The sequence below is a fragment of the Pectinophora gossypiella genome, chromosome 8, assembly GCF_024362695.1.
Source record: "Pectinophora gossypiella chromosome 8, ilPecGoss1.1, whole genome shotgun sequence".
In the NCBI taxonomy this organism is placed as follows: domain Eukaryota; kingdom Metazoa; phylum Arthropoda; class Insecta; order Lepidoptera; family Gelechiidae; genus Pectinophora; species Pectinophora gossypiella.
In genome coordinates, this window is record NC_065411.1 from 10,396,758 (window position 1) to 10,420,846 (window position 24,089).

Here is a 24,089-nt window from a genome sequence, read left to right on the forward strand (position 1 = left end):
TTACTGATTATTACCTACTAAGGAATATAATTAAAATAAAACACCAATTTAAAAGTTCCTTTAAGTTTATTGTGTTTTATTCTATATCTAGTACTCTAGTACAGGTTTTTGACTGTAGAACAATAACTCCATTTACAATCCTACAAACGATCGAAGCCTACAAACTAAAATTCATTTTGCAGTTTGGTACATTTAAATTTTTATACCTTTTTAGTGTAAATAAGTATATAGATAAATTAGCAGTAAAATAAAATCAGTAGTAGATAGTAGTAGATCGACTAATACGCTACTTATGTTTAGACTTTTTCTTCTTCTTGCTAGACTTTTTCTTATGTTTGCGTTTTTTCTTTTTCTTCTTATGCTCATCTAAGCTTGACTCAGATTCGCTTTCGCTGTCACTTGCCGCAGCGCGTTTCTTCTTCTTCTTAGTACGTTTCTTCTTCTTCTTGCGCTTGCGAGTACCAGATGACGAGGACGATGACGAATCCTCCGAGCTAGACGACTCACTATCCGAATCTGGTTTTTTCTTAACATTTGTTAGGTCCAATTTAATAGTCTCATTATCCAATTTAGCTTTTTTCGATTCACTCACAGCACTTGGCGAAATGGAGCGTTCGCGTTTTTTAGTAGAATCATCCTTCACTTCGTTATCAGATTCAACGTTTTCATCGTAATCTGGCTCAAAGTGTGCTTCATCCAATGTAGACTTCTTCCTTTCACGGTCGGCAGTCAGAATCTTATTAGCACTTGTGTTTTTGTCACTAACTTCTGTACGTGGGTCACGGTCAGCATTTCTATGTTCATCCTTAGATTTTTTGTCTACGTCCTTCTTTTTAATTTCTTTATGTTCGCTGCGTTCATGATATTTATCACCAGCTTTAATTGCCTCAGAAACAATTCGCCTATCCCCTTTCGCAGAGATTTCAAATCTGTTAACTTCGGTTTTCCGACCTCTGTCTTTTTCAACGGTCACTCTACGATAAGATTGTTCTTTTTTAGGGGTTTTAGAACGGCTCTTTACGCGCTCCACTGTGCTGTGTACAACACGAGCATCTCGGGGCCTACGTATGTCTTCCACTTTTCCGCCTAGTCTTTCTTTAACAGACAGCTTTGGCGGAGGGGTTTTGGAATACCTTTTCTTTCTGTCATTAATTTCTATTGATCTGGTTTCGACTTCAGATACGGGAACCGTAATCTGAATGGAACTTTTAGGCTGATTTTCATCACTGTATAATTTAAGTCGGTCACTACTAATTTTCTTAATTTCTATAGGTCTTAACGAACTGATTGCTTTTGCAAATATTGCATTTTCAGCCCGCTTTATAACCTCGGATGTGACTTTTCCTCCATCTTCTTCTTCGTCTGGAGAAGTTATCTCTCCAGGTTCTTTGGATTTTTCTAAATTATCCTCATCTACTTCCCATTTGGATAATTCCGGCAAAGGTGCCAACATTTCTTTACTTTGAGTCGGCCCTTCCAGATCAGCTTTTAAATCTAATTCGTCAGCCGTCGCTTGAAGTTCTATTCCGTCGAAAGGTTCATCTTTCATTCCAGGGTCAACATTCTTATCGTCATGACTTAAGTCAGGTTCCTCAACCTTAACGTAATTTTGAATTATTTCCTTATCAACAGCTTCTGGTGCCTCTTCACCGTATAAATCATCTTGTTGAGATTGTTGTTTTGGTTCTTGTTTTGGAGAACTTTCTTTTTTAGTATCTGGTTGCTCGAGTTCTTTAGTTTCTGTATGTTCTATTTTCACTGATACTTGCTGCTCAGGCTCTCCTTCATCGCTTGGTTTTGATTCGTCTTTGGATTCATTTTTCTCCAACTCGTCATCTTCTTTCTTAATAATGTCCTTATCTTTCTTCTCCTTTTTATCACGCTTCCTTTTCTTTTCAGTGTCCTTATCCTTTTCTTTTTCCCGCTTCTTCTTTTTCTTATCCTTTGGTTTCTCTTTCTTTTCTTTTTCTTTATGATCTTTAACCTTTTCCAAGGATTTATCCCGTAATCGCTCCTCTTTTTTGTCTCTTCTGCTTTCTCTCTCACGTTCTCGGGAACGACCTCTTGATTCACTACGTTTTTTCTCACGTGCTTCTCTATTACGTTTAGGAGACGCACGTATTTTCTTGTCAGGTGTTGATCTATCGTATACACGTTCTTTGTCTTTCTCGTATTCCCGACTTCTCTCATATTCCCGTGCTCGCTCTTCACGAACTTCGCGTCCTTTTTCATAGCCTACTCTCTTTTCATCTCTCAATCTTTCAACTCTATCTGATGGGTCCCGCGTTTCAACATATCTTTCCCTGTCTCGACCATCTCTTTCCCTGTGTCTTTCATGTTCCGATGGATTTCGTCTTGATACACCTCTAGTGCGAGAAGGTGGGAATCTACCTCCCCTATGTTCTCTTGAATTTTCATCTGGGTAGCCTTCACGGAAGTTAGGATCGTGATAATTTAGTGGGACTGGATCCCTCGGATCGACACTAGGAGGTCTAAACGGTGCCCCACTCTCGCGGAAATTGTGAGGTGGATTGTCCCTAAAACCACCTTCCCTGTACGGATGGCCTCTATAAGACCCATCTCTGTATGGACCAGGTGGTCCACCTCTGAACTCACGGGGAGGCCCAGGTGGCCCATCACGATATGGTGGTTGTGCTCCTGGTTCACGATAAGGCGGGCCATCTCTGAATGGCATCGAGCCCTGATCACGGTAGGGATGACCCGGACGATAATTATCACGAAACCGCGGTGGCTGGTCACCCACATGGACAGGTATCTCGCTAACAATAGACTGTACAGGCGCGTCCCTGTAACCTGGCCCGGGACCGTCAACGAATGGAGCCCGGTAAGAATCTCTGAAATTTGCTGGTGGCAACCTTTCTCTGTCCATAAGTCCAGGTAGAGCATAAGGAGGTTTTTCAAAAGGCGATGGTTCAAAACCTGGAACAGGAGGTTCGACGCCTGGAGGTATATCCTCAAATGGAGGTCCATCGTAACGACTACGATAATTAGGTGGCTCTGTCGGAGCAGGGACACTTCCCATCGCAATAATCGGTTTTCCACCCATAGGAGGATACCCTGGTGGAGGCCCGTTATTTCTAGGTCCATACCTGCAAACAATAAAGTGTATATAAGAATTCATTCACATCGATTATTTTTGTTGATAGTGAATTGCCTTGCGAATCGAACCCATATATTTCTGTATTGTCTCGGGTCAAATTCTTTCACTGAGTTTACATATATTTCTAAATAAAAGAGAAGTTTCAGTTTGCCCTTATATATTATGTACCAAACAGATGCAATAATTATGTTTTGCAGAGCTTGAACATGAGAGATTATAATACGATTTACGTAGGGACCTCATGTATTATTGATAAAATATTAAAAGCGCACCACACACACTTATAAAACGTGTGTTTTTAAAATTGAGTGTACTAAAAGACTTACAACGCATAGCATTCAAGATATTTGTTGTTTCGGCGTGTGGCGCGTGTTAATAACATTGAGGCAGGCTCACATTTTTGTCAAATATATGTCAGCATGTTACCTTCATAGAAGTGCACTTGTATACCTTGTAGCTGGACTCCAACTGTACAGTTCCTAATAACATGCAAAATCCAAAAATACAGATAATAAAAATGACTGAAATAAAGGTATACAAAAAGTTCTGAGACGTGTACGAATTGTAAATAATTGAACAGACATAAACGAAGTAGACTTCAAACACAGTCCGGGTAATTCATACAAAATTCTCGTTATTACCTTGTGCCGCCGTATCCCATGCGTCCAAGTGAGACAGACAGTCTGCGCGCGCTGCTTCACTTTTGAACGGCTTACATCTTAAAGTGAACTCATCAAGCTCGTATAAGTGCGGGGCGGATGATGCTTCAAGACACATTTGACACGGTTTAATGACGTGTATGAATACAAAAAATATTAAATAAACCGCCTTACTGACAAAAATAAGCAAGCGGTGAACATGTATTTAAATATTTGACAATCACGCCATGTACAATGGAATTGTTTGAAAAAAAATTGATTCAATTTTGCTTGGATCTGAAATACTTAGTGTACAATACAAAAGAAATCAAAAGTTTCTTTATTCTTATTTTTAAATTGTATAAAAAGAAGCATCATTTACAAACTGGAGTGAGTACCTATCTCCGTAAAGAGTCAAAGTACGTAAACAATAGAAAAATAAACCTAACATATCTAAAGATAATGTTGTACCCGATGTATTATCATGTAATAAAACGTTTATTTCGCATAGTTAAATTGATAATTAAGACAAAAACAAATTCGTCACCCTCAGAACATTTTGCCCCTCTAATACACAAATCATTAATATATTTCAAAATCAAACCTTTACTAAATATCACACTTACGAAATAAAATAAAAATGCGGATTATTGATCAAAAATTTATTGTATACACTATGATCATCACGTCAAAGTTAAAAACAGATGAAAATCAATAACAGTAAATATATTTTAATAACAAATTGAAACATTATAACAAAATTTAAAATTCGTACAATTGTAATGTTTTTGTCTTTTTCTCATAAATTATAAAATCACGTGGAAATGTGTTTCGTTTCCCACAACAACAGGCATCATAACATCTATTATATTAATGAGACATATATAAAAACCATGTCTGGTCCCTTAAATACATTATGAGTTTAGTGTGTTTCATGTAGATGTCGTTACATGTCTCAATTTAACATATTCATAAAAAAATGCTGGTCCAGAAATGAATTGCAAAACATAGCAATATATGACGCATGTTTTTGTAGAATGACGAGGGACCCTTTGTTTCATGTAGTATATTATTTTTCTCTATGTCAAAACTATTAAAATACTATACCAAAAAGTCCTAATTAAGAAAGAATATATGTTGTGTGGTAAATAAAACAATGATTTAAAACAATATACGGAATCAGTTACTGAAATTCTTCACAATTTGCAGAAAATCATTGAAAGTCCCGAGGGCCAAGCCAAATGCTTTTCGCTTTCATTGATGTCATAAGCTAACTACGTCACATATCGTTAGCTTACCGTTAACTAAAGTGAAAAGCAATTTTGTAAAGCGCTCTGCTCGCGACCATTGATAAGTTAATAAGTACATTATAGTTATCTTTAAAAAAATATAATGAGTAGCTCAATCCACAGTGGAACAGCGCGGTGGAGTATGCCCCATATCCCCTCCGGTTGATTGAGGGGAGGCCTGTGCCATGTAGTGGGACGTATACAGGTGGTGGCTGTTTATGTATTTAAGTATAGTGACTTAATTTACCTATCAAAAATTACAAACTACGGTAAATTAGCGACTATCGGAAACTTTGCGACCTTCAATAAATTAAAAACATAAAATCTTTGCAAAGCTACAATCGTTTTCGAGGACAATACGATAGCAAAAAAGCGATTACAAAGTATTAATCATGTCACAATCAAAGGCACATTTTTTATATCCACGCGATAGTTTAATTTTATTGAAAATAAGATAAAAAATCAGCAGACTGATAAAGGACTACATAGTTAATATCTCAACTACAACATGACCAATTTATTATGAATACGTGATGAACAAAAATGAATTAATGTTATTACAATATTTCTAAACAAAATAATATTAATATGATTATAAATTAACAATTCAAGACCTTACGTGTCTAATCGTCACTACTACTATTAATATTTTGTGTAATAATATATCAGGTACATATAATCACAGCCAGAATTCAATCAAAATCTATATATTTTATACTTTATGTCTGATAATACAATATCACAGGTTGTATCTATTTCAATAAACTAAATAGCAATAATAGTGTGTTTTTATTATAATCTATCATGCGAAAAACTGGACATAGCGTGTGAATGTGAATATTGTAATAATAATGTGCAATGGTATAAGGAAATGGGTGCATTCACATTCTATGGAGTAGGTACCTATAAATGATTATATTCTATTATTAGATTGTTTTTTTATTTTACTATGATAAATACTAAAATATTTTAGGAAATGTATTATTGAGTTCACCCCGGAGACTTCATACAAACAACCTCGTTATACACAGACACTATACATTGACATTATCAACACGTGCACCAGTGTGTGTGACGTCTGAGGGCTGCCAATTACAATACCTATTTTAACCGCCATTACTTACTTAGGTAGGTAGTACTACTAAACAGTTAATTTATTTAGCACAAATATCACAAACAAGAAAATATGAACAATGAAGGTTCATAATAAATAGGAAAATGCACTTACTTAAAAAAATAATTGAACTAATTAATTGCATTTATATTCTTTTTAAATTAAGCACTTAGCCGAGGTTCAATCCTATTGCAAATTATTAGCATGTTTGAAACAATCACCATGAAAAATAAATATTTATAGGCGCCACGCAAGCGGGCCAGCGCGGGCAGTTACTATGAGATCAAATATCGAATCAGACGAAAGAACGTCGGCGTCCAATTTCAATATTCGAACATATAAACTAAGCTGATAAAAAATAAAAGCAACGCTCGGCTGGCTACCTTCCAGTTTCAAGTCTAAACTATGTTCGAGGGGGGGTGAGGCAAATCTAGCTCCGCTAATGGGGAGCGGAGAGTTACCGTTCTATACGCTATTTAAACTAACTTATTGCTATCTTTATTAGTATTTCAATCATTTCATACCCTATTATTCGAATTAATCATTCCCTAAAAACAATAGAAACCACTTATTTTTAGAATCAAACGACGATCAACCAACTATATAAATACAGCGCGTAATATAAAAACACTCCTAAATCTTGTCGCTAACTTAGATAAATACATTCATAGACAGTGGTATATAGATTAAATCTGACTCATTTGGAAAAACTGTTCATCGGAATGAAAAGGCACTTTGTCAAACGACCCGAGTATTATAAATAAAAACGACTGGTGAAGATAATGAAATAGCAGAAAGTAAAAGCAAAAATCTGAAGGTGTTCCTAAGATGCTTTTATTTATTAGCAGCAAGTTAAAAAAAACCTATGTTGTTATAAAAATATATTAGAAAGAATCAATAGTGACATAATAAATAACCCGGACGCATCATATAGGCTTGTATGCTGACGTCTGACGTATTTTCTCTTTTTGTATAATATAGGCTTGTTGCTTTGACCACAATCTCACCAGATGGCAAGTGAAGATGGGGTCTAAGGCGGTACACTCTTACCTAACAAATGTCATTCTAGTTTTGAAGTTTCTAAGAATTTTGTGAGAGAAAAATTCAAACTGCGGCAGGTTCCATTCCGTTCTTTTAAGGAATGAAGATACAAAATGTTTCGTGAAGATTGTAGCGATATCCACAATGTACGGATGAAATACCTGCCGACGCCTGGTTAATCTCAGAAGGAATGGCGTGCCACACTTCCCGAAGTGTATCCTGTATAAAACCTATAAGCAGACTACTCTACTTAGATGTTCGTGCGAGGTTGTAGATTAGCCTCCACCAGTGCGAATGAGCATAATCGCATGGCGCTCCACAAGAATCGAGAACAGCCAATTGATATCGTGCGGAGAATTTCCAAATGTGACAACAGTACTCCACGCAAGAACGAACTTGGGCAACTGAACTTAGACTGAGCAATAATTGTTACGAACTGAATTACAATCTAATTTTGGGATGCATGCCAAGTATACATGATTGCTGTCCACTTAATTCTGTCTATACCTCATCATCTATACGTCAACGTTGATATTTTGAAAGTTTAAGATTTACATACTGGTTGGAGGCCGAGGAAATGGATTTTGGTAGGGCTCTAGCTAGAATATCACCGATTGAGAAATTGGTCGGTGTACTGCGGAACGGAAGGGATTGGGGCAACCACGGTTCTACACGCCCTATCTATGGAGTAATGAAAATGGAGGCGATTACTCCACCGACAAGAGCGCAGCTCTTAAATAAAGAGAGAAGATTTACATAAATAATCTCGCGACTATAACCCAATTGAGGTAGAGATACATCCATGTCCACATCCACTAAAATGTTTCATCAATTTTTAGCCTGTCGATTACAGGTCATTTCCTTTTGTACAACTTAAAACGGAATTAGGAGGTATCTGTCGGAATTACTATTTGAAATTTTAATAAAATTACTAATTGAGATAAAATAAAATTACTCTAACCCTTCGGCGACTCAATAATAACTCTCGACACCTGGCCGAGTGAGGTCGGTTATCTATCTTAGAAGTCACACGAGAATGAAGATAGCATCTAGAATTGTAACAATCTGACATTTAGTTTATAAATATTACGTACTTACAATGTGCTTTTTATTAACACAATGTTTTGCATGATGCTTTAAGTGCAATGTGTGAAACTACAATCATTTATTTATTACATTGTTCACATTTTATGCAATAAATTATTAATCTATCCTATTCTATTCTACACACATTGTCTGTGTTCGATTTTGTTCAATGGTCGCATATGCAAACAGTTGTTTTGTGTCATACAACATAAGAAGGGAACATATAAGCTCACGACTATTTCCCAATTGGGGTAATCAGAAATACAGATGAATTAAGTACCCACGCGTCACAGGGCTTTCTGTGTTTCTGTGGGACCTTTTTGCAAAACATCGGTCGTGTTCGACGTTCCGTTTGACAAACTGTTAACGTAAGTGCGAGTAGTTCGATCTTCTATTACAAGGAAATAGTAGAGATTGTATGCTACTATTGTCCGGTTAATAAAGGGGTTGTAGAGTTCGTGAGAGGGGGGACCTAAGCGATTCTTTCAGAAATGTGTTCAGGGTATTTACGGAGTTAACATTATTAAATGTATCCACGTGTAGGAACCGACCAGGGGCGGAGGAGGGGGGTGGGGATGTCCTATTTTTAGGTTTTTCGGCAATTTATAAAACGGTGCGTCTAAATAGGAAAAATTTCTTCCATTGAATAAAAGTTCATAAAATTATGAAAATTTTAGAGGTTTGGACTAGTTTTTCTAAATTCCTTGTTTTTTTAAATTAAATGTGTGAGGATTTATTAAAAAAAAAAGATAAATATAGATGCCCCAGTTATCCAACTACATGAAATAGTAAACTAGTCAAGCAATTTAATTTAGTGTTCTTCTTCTTCTTATCGTGTGGGTTGTGAGGTGGAATACTAGCCTCATCAACCCTGGTGTCAGGGTTACTATTAAGCCGCCAAAGGCCCCTGACATGGCTCATGTAACGACTACTTACTAGTGTACGACTAGTGTTTAAAAAATGTTTTGTATTGCGTATTAGGTGTATGACAAAAGTACCACTTTTGACTAACTCTTTTAACATAACTCTTAAAAAACCTCTCTCTCTTTTTTTAAAATAACTCTTTTAACTAAATTAAAGCTCATTAAATTGTCTACAACATATATGTTTTTTTCTGAATTTTCGCCCGTTTTAGAGTTACACGCTCAGAATTTTTTTATTGAATATTGAAGTGTCAGTGAACGAAACGAATCAACCCAAAAAGTAAATCTCAGGTGCAACATCTTTTATTTTCAAACGTCACATTCATGCTATACCCATTGTCCATCATTTTAGTCAACCTCCATCCTCCATCCCTACAGTATGTTAACTCCCTAAACACATTCCTGAAGAAAAACCTTCGGATCCCTCTCACGCACTCTTCACCCCCTTTTAAGGCATTTGTTGGCCGAACTACTATTGCAGCTACATCATTTTTTCTGACCGCTTAGCATCTTAATCTGGCAATATTTTCCTTACCTTCCGTTTTAATTCTTCATTGTCGTCAAATGACGCCAATGGGTGTGATGAGGCGGTTAGCCTCTGCGACCTACGTATCACCTTTGCTATACGTAATATCATTCATTTCTATATCACTATATCGACAGTTTTTGAATACAAAATACAATTTTATCAGTAGTACATAATCAATCAACAATGTATCAACAGTGGCTGCAAGTTGTCTTTGATTACTTGTGGCTCTGCCCACCCCATTAGGGATTACGGGCGTGAGTTTATGTATGTATGTATGTGTACATAATTAATATAGAGTACGCGCCATCAAAAAAGTCCCACGGATTTTTGTGGAACTAATTGATAAATCATAATTATTTTATGCAGATACATTAGTATCTGATTCTGTCGAACAAAACCTAATTTCAATGTGGTTTAATAATAGTGCTGTCCTTTACTTATAATACGTGCAAGAAAGAGACAGGGCTAGTCTTGGAACTGGCAAACTAAAAATTAGCTTTGTTTGCTAGACTCGGCACCACAGGACTTCTTTTATGGCGCAGACTCTATCTACAAGATACATAATTGTGTATTATCCTAAGTCAAAGATAAATTATGAAATTCTGATTACTAAATAAAGACAAATCTAAAACTGAAGAAAAACATTTTCTTTTTTTCTATTTAACTTGTTTATGACTTTTAATACAGAAAAACGTAATAAGTCCGACATTTTATCACATTGCGAATGCACAGTGCGAATTTTTATACAAATTCCATAGTTATTTTCTTGTTTTGACGTATACTAAAAAGTATCTAATTTGACTAGGTGGAAACTAGCCTATTATAATACACATTAAGGTTATAAACGGACTTTCATTTGTAATAACTTATAATTTACGTAATTATTATAAATAATTAAATGTTAATAACGTAAACAATCTTTCCTCAAAAATAACAAATTTTTGTACGATTTAACTTAAAAATCTAGCAACATTAACAAATATAACAACGTGTGACAGCAACAGACAATATGCTAATTAATAAATATATGCAACACCATATTTCTCCACAAATTTCAATACAATAGTACAATGGTAACACCTACATATAACAAGAATTAACATGTGTTGCATGAACCTTCCGTAAACATTTTAGAACATTTTCCATAACAAAAATATTAACAATTCTATTGATATTCCCAGAAATAAGCGTAACAAAGTAAACTATTTTTATAGGGTCGATACGTGATTAAATTTTAAATTGGATAAAAATAATTACCTTGTTATTACTATGTAAAAAGTACGTGATTCTTTAAGTGACTAAGCGTAACATGTTAAACATTTCTAACATTTGTACAAAAATAGATCTCACAAGCAGTCTTATGTGAATATACTTAAATCTACAATACATGATCAGCTCAGCATCGTCGTCTCGATTTCGGAGTTGCTGTGCGATGTACAGTAAGCCGCTTCCTTATACTTACCACCACACCGCGAGAACAATAGCACCTTCGGTACGTCATTTTAATTTTTAAAAACAGATACATTCTAATAAGGAACATATGAGGAACTTATAATAAAACCTATATAATACAGATCGAAAATAGTATTCGAGTCCGTAACCGCAAATACGTATTGGACAATACACTCCGCGAACACAGGTTCAATCCGCTCGGCAATTTCATTTCATCAACGTTTAAATGCATATATTTTCCATAAGTTGGCGAGAAGGGGCGCATTTGGGCGACACTATTTAGAGTTTTACAATCGTACCTGGCTCCGTATGGCGGATCAACGCTACGTCGGGGCGGCGACAACAGTTCGTCGTATACTCCGGCAAATCTGTGACCAATAAATAAATGCTTGTACTTGTGCTATAAGAGAATCTAAAAGAGTATAGGGTGATTTAGGTACCCAGTAGAATTATAACATTTTACTTTTTTTCATCTTAGGTGGGTGCGGATGACAGCTGTTGGAATACTACTTGGAATACTTATCTTGGTATGTATTTCGCACTAGACATATGACTAAATTGCTGTCCTGTTGTCATACTCACCACTCTAGAGAGCGCAAGTAGCGGCGAGTTACAACCGCTTGTTATATGAACTGTCATACTAATGTCATACATATGGTGGTTGCAGAGTATTTGTTACAATACTACCAGGCTAGGTTAGCGGTTTCCAAATTCAGTATGATATTTTGTGTATATAAAAAACCTATGGTAAAACTCACCGATGAGGTGACATAGAACGAGGCGGCGGCGAGCGGCCGACTCTGTGCGGAGAACGTAACGGCGAGCGCAGCGGAGAGCGGAGCGGAGATCGTAGCGGCGTGCGCAACGGAGACCGCAGCGGTGAGCGCGGTACGGGCGAGCGCAGCGGAGAGCGGTAGCGTAGCGGCGAGCGGTGCCGGCGTCGGGGGGACGGGGACCTGCAAATATCATGAATTTTGTTTTAGATAAGCTTATCAAAGATCTGCCCAACACGCTATTTTCTGGATATCACTACATGTTCCTGCAGGACAGCGCCTGCACACAAAGCCAAGACCACTAAATCTTTGTTTGCGTCAAAACAAAACATCCGACTTTATTAGACACGAGGATTGGCCTTCTTCCAGTACGGACCTTAATCCTTTGGACTATAAAATTTAGCAGGTCTTACAGGGAAAGTTTTGTAATAAACTAACAATTTGGAGTGCCTGAAGGCATCTTACCGGAAAGCATTTTAAATTATTCTTATTAATAATACTTTAAATTGAATCATACTTTAATTAATAAAAAATTGATAAGTACTTTTGTTATTATCATTATTTTAATTTATGACAGAACTTTAGGACCGACTGTGTAGACCCAACTACATCCCTGGCAGCATATTATATGGGTGACGAGCGTATTAAGGGCTAGGTGACTGCAAGTAAAGGTAAGCGCTCAGTACCCGCGACCATACTTGCATACATAAGAGTAGACAAATAATGCTTACCGAGTCAGGGAGAGTGACCGATCACGAGTCCGTCGGCGGCGCGGCGACCAAGGCGAGCGTCGCACGCGGCCGCGGGATATCGACCGGGACCTAAAGACAACAAACGTCAACATTTCAACCGATATTCAAATATTTCTTAACGAGTAGTGTACCTTACAATTTACGTAATTTAGTTGAATCTGTATCACAATATGCAAACTTTATTTCGTAATCGAAGGGTCGTGATTTGGGTCTTTTCTTGGACGCTACCCAATTTCTTTGTTTATTTCGTAATTCAAATAATGTTGAAACTTTTTAACTTGAGGAAGTTCTGAAGAAGTCAATACAGATGAAGATAGGTAAGTATTTAGTTTTGCGGTCGAACATTGAGTCATGCCGATCGACAGTCCCTTTTTTTAATATATGTTTGTTAACTAATAAGAGTAAGTTGTATGTTCTTCTGATATTATTTATAACCAACAAGATGACAAAAAAATTAGTAAAGGATGCTCAAAGCACAACAGACATGCAACAATTTTGGAATGATAATGAGTATTTACAGCGATAAGAGCGACAATGCATGCAAAAATAAAACAATAGACGACAACAAAAGAAAAAGACAACGTTTCTAAACATACATGCAGATGAGATTAAAATAAATATAAAATACGTTCTTCTATTTCCGAACAGTGTTCCTCCGGTTAGGGTTAATAACAGAAATAATTCGGTTATTAACCGAAATAAATATGTGTTAACAGTACAGGCGTATACCGAAACATTTCGGTATTCTTTATCAAGGGGGTTATTGCGAACACTGTTAACAGAAATTAAAGGTTAACAGGAATGATAGGTTAACCGCTTTACAAACGGTTATTTTTGCATGTTGCCATTCCGTCGTGCGAAATGAATGCTGGCAACGCTGCGCCAAGCAACCTGCAGGCACTTGTCGGCGTCGTTTAATCGTTCCACGCGCTTTGTTTTTTACTATTTCGACGTTTACTTTTTAACCAGCGACGCTACGCGGAAAGGTCGTAACGTAGTTGCAGAACGCATGATCCGATTTGGTTACGTTTTTTTTTGTTTGATAGGTGATAATTACGAGAAGATTTGTAGACATGACGGAAGGATCCAGGGTCTGATGATGACCAGGTTATATTATATTATTATATATACTCGACAAAAAAATTACGCAAGATCGCCGAGTTTGAGTTTGTTTGACTTGTCTTGATGACCCTATTGACCCTAGGTGGTTGTTGGTGGTTGATACTCAGGGTGTGATGATAACCAGGTGGTTATAAGGATAGGAGCTCGATATTAAAATAACGCTAGACCTCCGAGTTTGGGCTTGTTTGATTTGTCTTGATGAGCCTTCTAGCTATACTTGGCTTTGGTGGTTGGTATTCAGCGTCTGATGATGACCAGGTGGTCATAAGTTAGGAAATCGATATTAAAATAACGCGTAACCTTCGAGTTTGGGCTTGTTTGAATTGTCTTGATGAGAACTTTATTGGTGGTTGGTATTTAGGATTGGATGATAACCAAAAGGAAGTTTGGGTTTGTTTGATTTGTCTTGATGAGAACTCTGACTCTAGGTGGTTGTTGCTGGTTGATACTCAGGGTGTGATGATGACCAGGTGGTCATTTGTATTGTCAACTTAGAAACTCGATGTTAAAATAATTTGCCTTGACGAGCATTCTAGCTCTGGTTAGTATTCAAGATCTGATGGTAACCAGATGGTTATAGGAACTCCATTTTAAAATGACGCAAGATGTGGTTACTAGTATGAAGTCGGAAGGTAGTCGTCATGGAATCTAGACAATATAATAACGCTCTCTAACTCACTTGTTTGAGTGATCTTGAATATTACTCTGATCTGAGATGGAATTGGGATGCATCTTAATATGTAGCCATAGGATGAAGTCCGTATCGCATGGTTTAGGCGTATGGTACGTTACGGTTTTGTATGATGCGTATATTAATTTAAAGACTTGAATCGAGTCTATTTTTTTGTCGAGGAATCGACTGGATTCGACTAGAATCGATTAAAATGGACTGGATTTGACAAGCACCTAGAATCGTCACAATCAGCTTGAATGGACTTAAACTGACACAAATGACTTGAATCCACTCCACTAGACTGGATTCCACAAAATCGCCTGGAAACGACTAAAATCGACAGTTTTTTATTAATAATATAGGCTCACGTTTGAAAACCGCGTCATTCTCACCTGGTGGTATGGGACGATGTGGTCTAGGGTGAATCACGCTTACCTAGTAAATGCCTATTCACCCTAGCCTTGATGAATGCCAAATTATAACGAGTTGGAAATGCAGACAACAGTTCCAGTCCTTTGCTATTCGCATCAAAAAGGAAGAGGCAAAACGTTTAGTGCGGATTGGTGGTATATCAACAACATGAAATGTCTGCCGACGACTAGTTGTTCGAAGATGGAATAGTGTGGGTGGAATTAACTCATGAAGTTCCTGCACACACTGAACCGCACACCGAAGTGTATCCTATAAAAAACCGCTACCCTTCGTCTGTGTTTTAGACTTTGGAGTCGAGTCTTCACTAACGACTCATTGTCTACGAGCTTTAATGCTCAACGCTCCACCAAGTCGAGAGCGGCCAACCGAGAGCTGGCAGAGCCTTGCCAAAGGTGACAGCAGTACTCCATACTACAACGAACCTGTGCTGTGTATAGATCGAGCAACTGCTCTGAGGGAAAATATCATCTGACTTTAGAAAGGATGTCTGATTTTTGGCTGCAATTTTGTTATAGACTCGGTGTAGCAGCCGAAGTTTAGGTTGGCAATTAGGTCCGTACCATAGAGCTCGAGATAGTTGGTAATTGACGTGGATATTAGTGATGGTGTAACGAATGTAAATTTTTAGACATTCGCGAATGCGTATACGAATATCTGCAAAAAATATTCGCGAATGCTAATATTCGTTACATCACTAATGGGTACACTCCGGAACATTGGAGCCAGATTCGTTTCGCGGTGAACAGACATGCCTGGGTTTTGGAAGCGTTGAATTCGACCAAGTTGTTGTCACCCCGTTCTGAGACGGACTTAAGGGTCAAATTCACACGATTCATAAGATTCTGATAACAAGTTCTGATAACGCTGACATTCCTGGTGCTTGTTCTCCGTCACTGTGCTATCGTCTGCATACCCATAGGACATAAATCAGCAGATAATTGATCTGGAGCAGGAAGATAGTGGGAGAGAGAACAGATCCCTGAGGGACTCCGGCACTAATACCATGTAAATCAGACGAGCACCCATCGACGACTTCCCAAATCCGTCTATTCCTCCGGAAGTCAGATATCCAATTACACAGGCTAGAAGGGATCCCATATGCCGGAAGCTTTCCAATAAGCCTATGGCTATATTTCCAATAAGACTCTCCCAAACCCTATCAAAAACCTTTGTGATATCAAAGGACACGGCAAGAGCCTCGCAAGTGTGTAGCGTACACAAGAATTCGCCAGTTGACCTATTACGGCGGAAACCAAATTGGCGGTCACTAAATAGATCGTTGGTGAAGGTACGCTAGAAGGGAATTGTTCAAGTTCGCTGAAATGGGGCGGTAGTTAGCAGGGTCGGCACGGCACGACTACCTTTTTTGGACACAAGCTGCACATAGGCAAGCTTACATGGGTTCGGGACTAGTCCTGAACCCAAAGAGAGCCGGTAGAGCCGTGTCAGTACTGGAGACGACTCAAGTGCACAGTTCTGCTGTACGATTGCTGGAATACCATCTGGACCACGGAACTCATTCACGTCTAGAATGTGAAGCATTTTTAGGACCTCATGTTGCCGGATACAGATCTCTGCCATTCTTCTTCTTCTTGTAGTTTCGATGGCATTCAAATTTTTTTCAGCCCAGTATTGCCATTGCCAGATCACAAGGAGGTACACTAGGTGGAATATTGTTCTCAGCATCTAGACGAGAGTCGCAGGTGAGGAGATAAATAAATTTGCCTTCTCGTGCGCGGTATAGGTCAGCGATCCATCAGGTTTCAGCAATGGCGGCAACAACAGACGGCAGAAATTAGCTAGATAAATACCAGTTGGGTACTTAGCCAGTTTCGCACCGATTTGGCCTACTTATATGGTCGAAACGAGCTCCGCGTATTGTCCTCTTGCAAGACTTGGCGGCGTTATTCGGAGTTTTCTTCAGAGTTAGGAGCTTTGCAGGTATATTCTTCACCCCACACCCGGTATGCGGGTCTGCGCAGCTCGACGGGTCTTCTGAAGAAAAGCATACCTCACTCCAAGGATAGGACGCGAAGAAGTGCCGCATCTCATCCCAGTCTGCTAACTTGTATCGTCATATTCGCCTGGATTCTCTGCGGTTAAGATCAGATGGGGGATAGACAGATAGAGATCTCACCAAACAATGGCCGGAAGTTCCTAAAGGAAAGTCACTGATACTTGATATCGGTCCGGATCAGTTGTCGGCAGAAGGTCCAAGCAGTTGGCGGTATGGTTGGCAACGTCAGGTACCCTTGCAGCGCAATTTACCAGCTGTGAGAAACTTAGTGACAAGGCAAAAGCCTGCACCTCTTTGTCAGCATGGTCGGTCTGCTGGAACGGGTACAAACACTCTTGATGGCAGGCGTTGAAGTCCCCCAGAAGAAAAAGTTGCGTTGAGGGATACTATATTCCGCATTACCAACTCCACTTTGCCAACTCCGATGTGTCATTAAGGTAGGTGAATAACCTGGAATCCAGTCGAGTGAAGTGGAATCTAGCCATCCTTATCGATTTCAATCAATTTTGTAAATTTTACTCGAATCCAGACGATTTTAGCCGATTTTTAACGATTCCATTCAATTTTGTCGAATATAGCCGATTCTTCAAAAACGCTTGTTTCCCGTTTATACCCATCTTTCTCTTTCCAGGTGAGTTTGTTTTAATATTTTACTCTTCGTTAGTAATAACCTATAAAACCGAGGTTAACCCTTGATATGTGTTAACAGGTTTCAATAGGTTAACAGATTAACGTGTTACCGTAATAAAAGGATACCGATTGAATCTGTTAACCTTTTATATCGGTTAACTTTTTAAATGGGTTTTCCGAACACTGTTTCCGAAGCGGTGCGACAAAAAAGCGAGTTAACGTTGCGTGCATACAAATCTGAACCTCTACCGATAGCGAGCTAAAAGCGACCACGTGCGCCGGGCGCGCCGGGTGGATGCGAGAGGGTAAGAGTAATTGAGGTGACGAACCTAGAATAGCGCGGGCGGGTCGAGGCGCGACTACGTGGGCGAGCGCGGGGCTCACGCGGCGAGCGGGGCGAGCGGGGCGAGCGTGGAGACCGCGGCGAACGTGGCGAGCGCTGGCCGCGCGGGGAGCGCGGGGAGCGCGCCGCCGGCCGGGGGGAGCGCGGGGAGCGCGGCGAGCGCGACCCCGACAGCGCGCGCCGCCGCTCCTCCTCCCGGCGCTTGGCGCGCATCTCCTTCTCGCGAATCATCCGGTTGAACGCCTCGAGCGGATCCTCGCCGACCCTAAGACACACGAACCACGTTACAGGTGACTTCATTCGACACTTAGACGTCGAAAGACCGAAACGACCGGGTTGCGGGTAGAACTTGAGAACACCGTCGGTCGAACGGACGAGAAGTGAACGAGAACTACACAAAAATCGACGTTTGTTCGTCGTCTGAGTGGACCGTTAATGGACCTCCTTATATATTGCATCGTCCTAATGAAATGAGTGAAATGTGTTACCCGTTGGTTGGCGAGTCCTTAATGCCGGGCGGCGGCGGCTGGTAGGGCTCCGGGGGGAAGCGCTCGTTGAAGGGCGGACGGCCCGCGCCCGGCGGACCGCCGTTTCTGCCGAACCGGCGACTGCTGGAGGAACGCATCAAATTCTTAAAGAAGATTCACAAGTTATTTTTTTTATTGAGATTTACAAACCCTAAACATTTGCTTTGCTGTATAACTTACAATTATGAAGTTATTGTTGATTGAAACACACAGGGCGCTAACTTGCCGTTCTACACGTAACTACTGCGCGCGGCGCTCTAGTAAATAATTATATTCGGGAAGCACGCATTATTTATGCCTCGATTTGTTTGTTTGGTAAAGCAAAAATTATATTTTTACAAAAATATTATTTTTATACTAAACGTACTATGAAGTTGTAAGGCCCAATCCCGTGGTTAAAACGTGGTAAAATCTCATTAGTATTACCTACTGGGCTGGGCAGCTCGCAGTAGGTACACGGTGATATACTGTGGCGACACGACCATTCGCGAGTAACAAAGCTCACGCGGCTTGAATGGCTTCTTTTAAAACACAATATTATTATTTTTTAAATCAAAAAGTAAATTCGGTATTTATCAGAGTGAAGGAGGCGATCCTCGCTCGGGATGTTTCTTTGCCCAGGGTAGGGGTAGGCCGCACTGCGCGGCGGTCTTTTTTAGTTATAGCTGAACGAGGGGCGCAGTCCCGGATATATTCAATTTATAATATTGTAAAAAAATATATAAACTAAAAATTATGTAATCAATTGTGTTGTTACAGGAGAAAAATAAGATAAAATATAGTTTGGTCGACTTATTTTTACCCTTAATGATCGTCATTATGTTGTCAAATAAATAATTCAAACATGCAAATAAATGAATTGGTTCTTACTTGCTATAATGTGGGCCTGGCCCTGGTCCAAACTGAGGCGGTGGTCTATTATACGAAGCCTGTAAATAAATATTATATTTACATCACACACCTACTATACGAATTTAACACCGTATCGCTTTATAAATACATACTTGCGTAGACATCGGATCTCTCCGCTCGTCGATAGTGGGTGTGCTAGCGCGTTGCTCCTCCACTCTCGGTATCTATTAGACATAACATTCATTGTAGATCAATCTATCGAAGAACTGATATAAAACATTAATTTAATTCACAAAGCAACTTACGTTTAATGACCCTTCTATACCAGGTGGTTTGAGAACCGGAACAGGACCTGTAACAAAGAATGCTTCTATAAATACTTGATCTTAGTACCTACAGTAGGGTAGGAGAGTCGTAAACTAGTGAACACGTAAACTACGTTACTTCGTGTGTTAACTACAAACGTGTCCCTATATAACGTGCAGAAGCTAGCGCGGTGAACACAAATGACCAAATGCAAAGTGCGAGTCTTTAAAACAAAAGTGACAAAAATATGTCAATTGAATATTCATTCAATAATTTAAAAATAAGAACAGGAGGCACATAAGACGAGATGGAAATAAAAAATAACGTAAGAGAAGTGGAACGGCACGAACAAAAAAGGCATGCAAAACCGACGACATGCGATGGAGTGTTGAGGTACCGTAGTGCGGGAGTCGGTGCATGTTCGCGTGCGGCGGCGGGCCGCGAACTCCGTACGTGCCGACTGGGCCACGCGGGCCGGGCGGGCCGGGCGGGCCGTGCGGGTCGAGTGGGCCGGGTGGGCCGTGCGGACCGGGTGGGCCGTGCGGACCGGGTGGGCCGTGCGGACCGGGTGGGCCGTGTGGACCGAGTGGACCGTGCGGACCGTGCGTGGCGGGCGCGGGCGGCGGCTGGTGCGCGTGCGCGGGCGGCACGGTGACCGTGATGTTGTCGTCCGCCGACCCGTCCGACTCGTCCCCGCGCACGCCTATACCACCCGGTGCGCCTGAATTTACCACAGATTTACCCGTACAGTCGAAGTCGAACATATGTTTACGAAGAATATAAATTCGACAGTTTTTTTACAAAATATTTAATTTACAAAGATAATGATTACTTCTTTTTTGCATAATTATGTAACCACTTAACCATGCACCGAAAGCCCCGAAACCTACAGAGTATAATGCAGGAAATGAAGATTGTTAGTAACAATCAAGTAAGTGGCAGAATTTAAACTTACCGGCATTGGGTCGGTGGGCTGGAGCTGGGCCATTTCCTGGCCCCAGTTGTGGAGGCTGATCTGTGAAGATTAATAGAAAAAATTAGTGGCAGCGTTTTGAGCTGATAAACTATAAATTACGTTGTTTGACTTGTCATTGACACGAAAGAAGAAGAAGTTATAGTACGATTCTTCGATTCGTGAAGGTAGTTACATTTACCTATAACAGGAGGAGGTACCACTGGAGGCGCTGAAGGCCTGTGAGGCATCCGACGACTGTAACCAGTTTGGTTGCGGAATGCCGACACCGAATTCCTCAAAAATCTGAAACATTTTTATTAAATTATTACCCGAATTCTTTCAAAATTTAATTCAAACCATTAATCTAAAGATATCAATATTACCTTTTATTGATTTTGATATTACCTGTTGGGTATTAACGTCGTTGGCGCAATTTCTTTCTCACGACAATCTGGACATTCGTGATCTTCAGACTCTAGTAATGCTCCTCTGATACCTGTAACATGTCAATTGTAAGTAAGAGTTAAAAAATGTCAGCTGAAGCTTCCCAAGACATTTTGGTTAGAAATTAAAAACAAAATACTACTTACACTCGTCACAGAAGGAATTGCCGCAACAAGGAATCATAACAGCATCGGTGAGTAGATCTCTACACAAGCTGCAGATCAGCTCATCAGGTATAGTAGGCTCAGGAGCCGCCGGAGCGTTGGTCGGCGTGTCGCCTCCACCGGCATTCTCTGATGCCAGGTACGCCTCACTAAAAGTAAAGGTTAATATACTAGCAATCAGAATTTAACAAAAAGGTTTGGTACGAACTTTAGTCTACATAAAATATGAAGGCAAGAAAAAGAAAAGAACGAAAGCGAAATATTTGCTTTATAGTTGCAGCCACATATATATTGATAATTTTATTTATTTTGGACCAAAGTTCATGAGTCTTTCGGGATCATTGATTTCTACTTAAAAAGACACAAGAAATTTATTAAAAACATCATAGAAGGGAAGCTACAACTAGAAAGAAACAGAGGAAGAGGTAGACCAAGAAGAGCTTACATGGAACAGATTAGAGAGAAGGCGAATGTCGAGTCTTATAATAAAGTGTAAGAATTGGCCTTTGATAGACAAGAATAGAGAATGCTACACCGATAAGAGTGAGAGAGAAATTAGAGATGATGATATTTTCGAACCAAATAGACATTATCGGCATCAGTTTATGTCTGTAGTAGAAGCATAATAAAACTAGTACATTGAAGAAACTTCTTCAAACTTCAAACTTTTTGTAAGCATAAACTTCTTCATTATTGGAATACAAAATTGTTTGTAAAATGATTGCTTACTGGTCAACAGCTGGTACAGCAAAAGTTCCACTTGGGGTCATCATGGCTCCTGGTGCTTTAGGACCATCAACTGGTACCATAAAACTACGAGGTATGCCTGTACTCCTTTTCACATCTACTACTTCAGTCTGAAATAAAAACATTCATCTACTTTAACAAAACACAACTATTTATTTTATTTACTCCAAAGATAATGTAGGTATATACACTTACTGAATTGGCAGCGGGACAATCTTTGATCCAATGCACCCCCCTTTTCTGACACTTGTAACATGTATAAGTAGGTGGTACAACACCTCTTTGATTTTGTCCTCTAATTTTTTGATAGCTGCAAATAAAATAGTGCTAAGTCTAATAGTAGTTAAATAGAAGACTGCTTAACAATGTTTTTTTATTTCAATATCAGTGGTGAATTTTGAAGAAATCAAAAATGTTTAAACATGCATATGTGAAAAACAGACTAGGTAGGTATAGTTACAAAAAGAAATATACCATGTCATTAATGCATTCTTCAAATACTAATAAACAAAAAATAATGAAGTTGGTTAAAAATAATTTTGTGTCACACAACTAACAATTTATCTTACATATCATTACTTGCTTTTGTGCTTGTGTAAGTAGAAGAAATAAGTAAGAAATCTCATTAAGAATCATTAAAAAACATAAGGGTAGAATTTAGAATTAAAATTTTCTATTTATAAAGCAACAGAGGCCCCGATTCCTGGAGACACCGTCTAATTTTATTTTAAGTTATATCTGTCATTTTCATATCCGTCGAAAAGGAAAGAGACGGATGATTCACAGCTCTTAATTTTAGGAAGAATGAGTAAATTAATGTGTCTGGTTATTGACTGATGTAAAATTTTTAGACGGTTGGTTTAGATTTGTGCTTAAAATTGACGTGTGTTCCATAAATTTTATGCTTGTCGATTACCCGTCCCTTTCCTTTTCGGCGGATAAGAAAATGACAGATATAACTTAAAATAAAATTAGATGGTATTTACAGGAATTAGCACCAGAAAAAGTTTATTTAACTTATACCAAACCAATGATAATAAATTATATATATTTAACAAAATATTATTACAATTAGCTATTCAACTTAAAATCATTTCAGCCTTACTTGCTAGGGTCGTAGTCAAAAGTGGATTGTGAAATCATAGCATTTATTTTATCCTGTTCGCTACCTTCCATGCGAGACAGATCAGCCAGTCCCTTATTAGGCGCGGCATCCTTAAGCAATGCTGCCTGACCACTATTTGAACCTTCCCACTGTTTCTTGGGCTGCTGAGCCAGAGGTACTCTGGCTACAAGAAGTGATGTATTTTTTGGAATTAATGTATTGTCATCGACATACACTGAAACAAAGAACTTCTAATTACTTCAGTAGTAATGGTGCTTTATCAAGATTAGCATTTCCCCAAATAACCACATTTGGAATTAGGACAGTAGTAGTAATATTTGTATTGTTCCATGAGGAAGGGAATGAAACATAGACATACATTAAATTAGGACATCTTCAAAGATGTTTTATGAGGAATAACATTGAAACAGTAAAAATAACAGACGCAGTATTTCAAGCGTTTTCGGCTCTTCCAGAATATTAAAAAAAATTGCAATTACTAACCTTCTTTCGTTTGTGCATTAGTTATCTGCAGGTCGAAATCTGAAGTCTTCCCAATACGCTTTTGTTGGGAGATAGCGGCTTTCAAATCGCCTACTGATATGTGAAGTCCATCGAAGGTAACAGTATCATAATCCAATGCACTTTTGAATTTGTAGTGTACAGACATTTCCAAATATGATTAGGCGATATTGTGTGTAACACATTCACGATTTTGTTTCAGTTTTGATGCGGCTTTCGCGAATCACTTCAAAGATGACCTTAGATCTAGAGTATCTTACTTTATAAATACCCTAACTATTACTTAGGATCAAGATGTAAAAGTCCTGACTTTACTTATCTTGAAATGGCTATGCAAATCACCACTACACATAATTAAATAAATAGCAATCGAACGGAACGCCAAACCGAAAACCATGCCACACGGTCGCCATTAAAAATGTTGCCACTTATTTTTTGTAAGATTTTTATTTTTTGTGTTTGGGTATAATTTGTCTATGGATGAATTTGTCAATGGCAAAGACAGGCAAAGACCGGATATATTAACTAGTCA

The 24,089-nt window shown here is 38.9% G+C and overlaps 1 protein-coding gene across 3 annotated transcripts; it reads right to left on the bottom strand.

Moving 5' to 3' along the window:
• Positions 1-47: 47 nt before the first annotated feature.
• Positions 48-23,960, bottom strand: LOC126368686 (E3 ubiquitin-protein ligase RBBP6). Of its 3 annotated transcripts, none has more exons than XM_050012792.1 (18): positions 23,540-23,960; positions 23,036-23,270; positions 22,126-22,240; positions 21,913-22,040; positions 21,166-21,332; positions 20,981-21,071; positions 20,775-20,878; positions 20,576-20,635; positions 20,018-20,341; positions 19,620-19,666; positions 19,467-19,538; positions 19,333-19,391; positions 18,424-18,543; positions 17,922-18,200; positions 12,698-12,787; positions 11,952-12,149; positions 11,493-11,561; positions 48-3,110 (listed from the first exon to the last, which is right to left on the bottom strand). In XM_050012792.1, exons 1-18 carry the CDS (start codon positions 23,703-23,705, stop codon positions 287-289), a joined length of 5,148 nt encoding a protein of 1,715 aa, XP_049868749.1. In that variant the 5' UTR covers positions 23,706-23,960; the 3' UTR covers positions 48-286. The 3 variants fall into 3 exon arrangements, with proteins under 3 accessions (XP_049868749.1, XP_049868748.1, XP_049868750.1); XM_050012791.1 differs by having other exon boundaries at positions 18,424-18,546; XM_050012793.1 differs by lacking the exon at positions 20,018-20,341 and having other exon boundaries at positions 18,424-18,546.
• Positions 23,961-24,089: the final 129 nt, after the last annotated feature.

Bases quoted from the DNA above. Each gene is read 5' to 3' on its own strand.
- LOC126368686 (XM_050012791.1), bottom strand. From the start codon at position 23,705: ATGTCTGTACACTACAAATTCAAAAGTGCATTGGATTATGATACTGTT. The intron at 21,333-21,912 runs GTAAGCAATCAT...CTTTACTTTTAG, and splicing joins GCTGTACCAGCTGTTGACCA to TGAGGCGTACCTGGCATCAG. The intron at 18,547-19,332 runs GTAAGAACCAAT...GCGTTCCTCCAG, and splicing joins CCAGGCCCACATTATAGCAA to CAGTCGCCGGTTCGGCAGAA.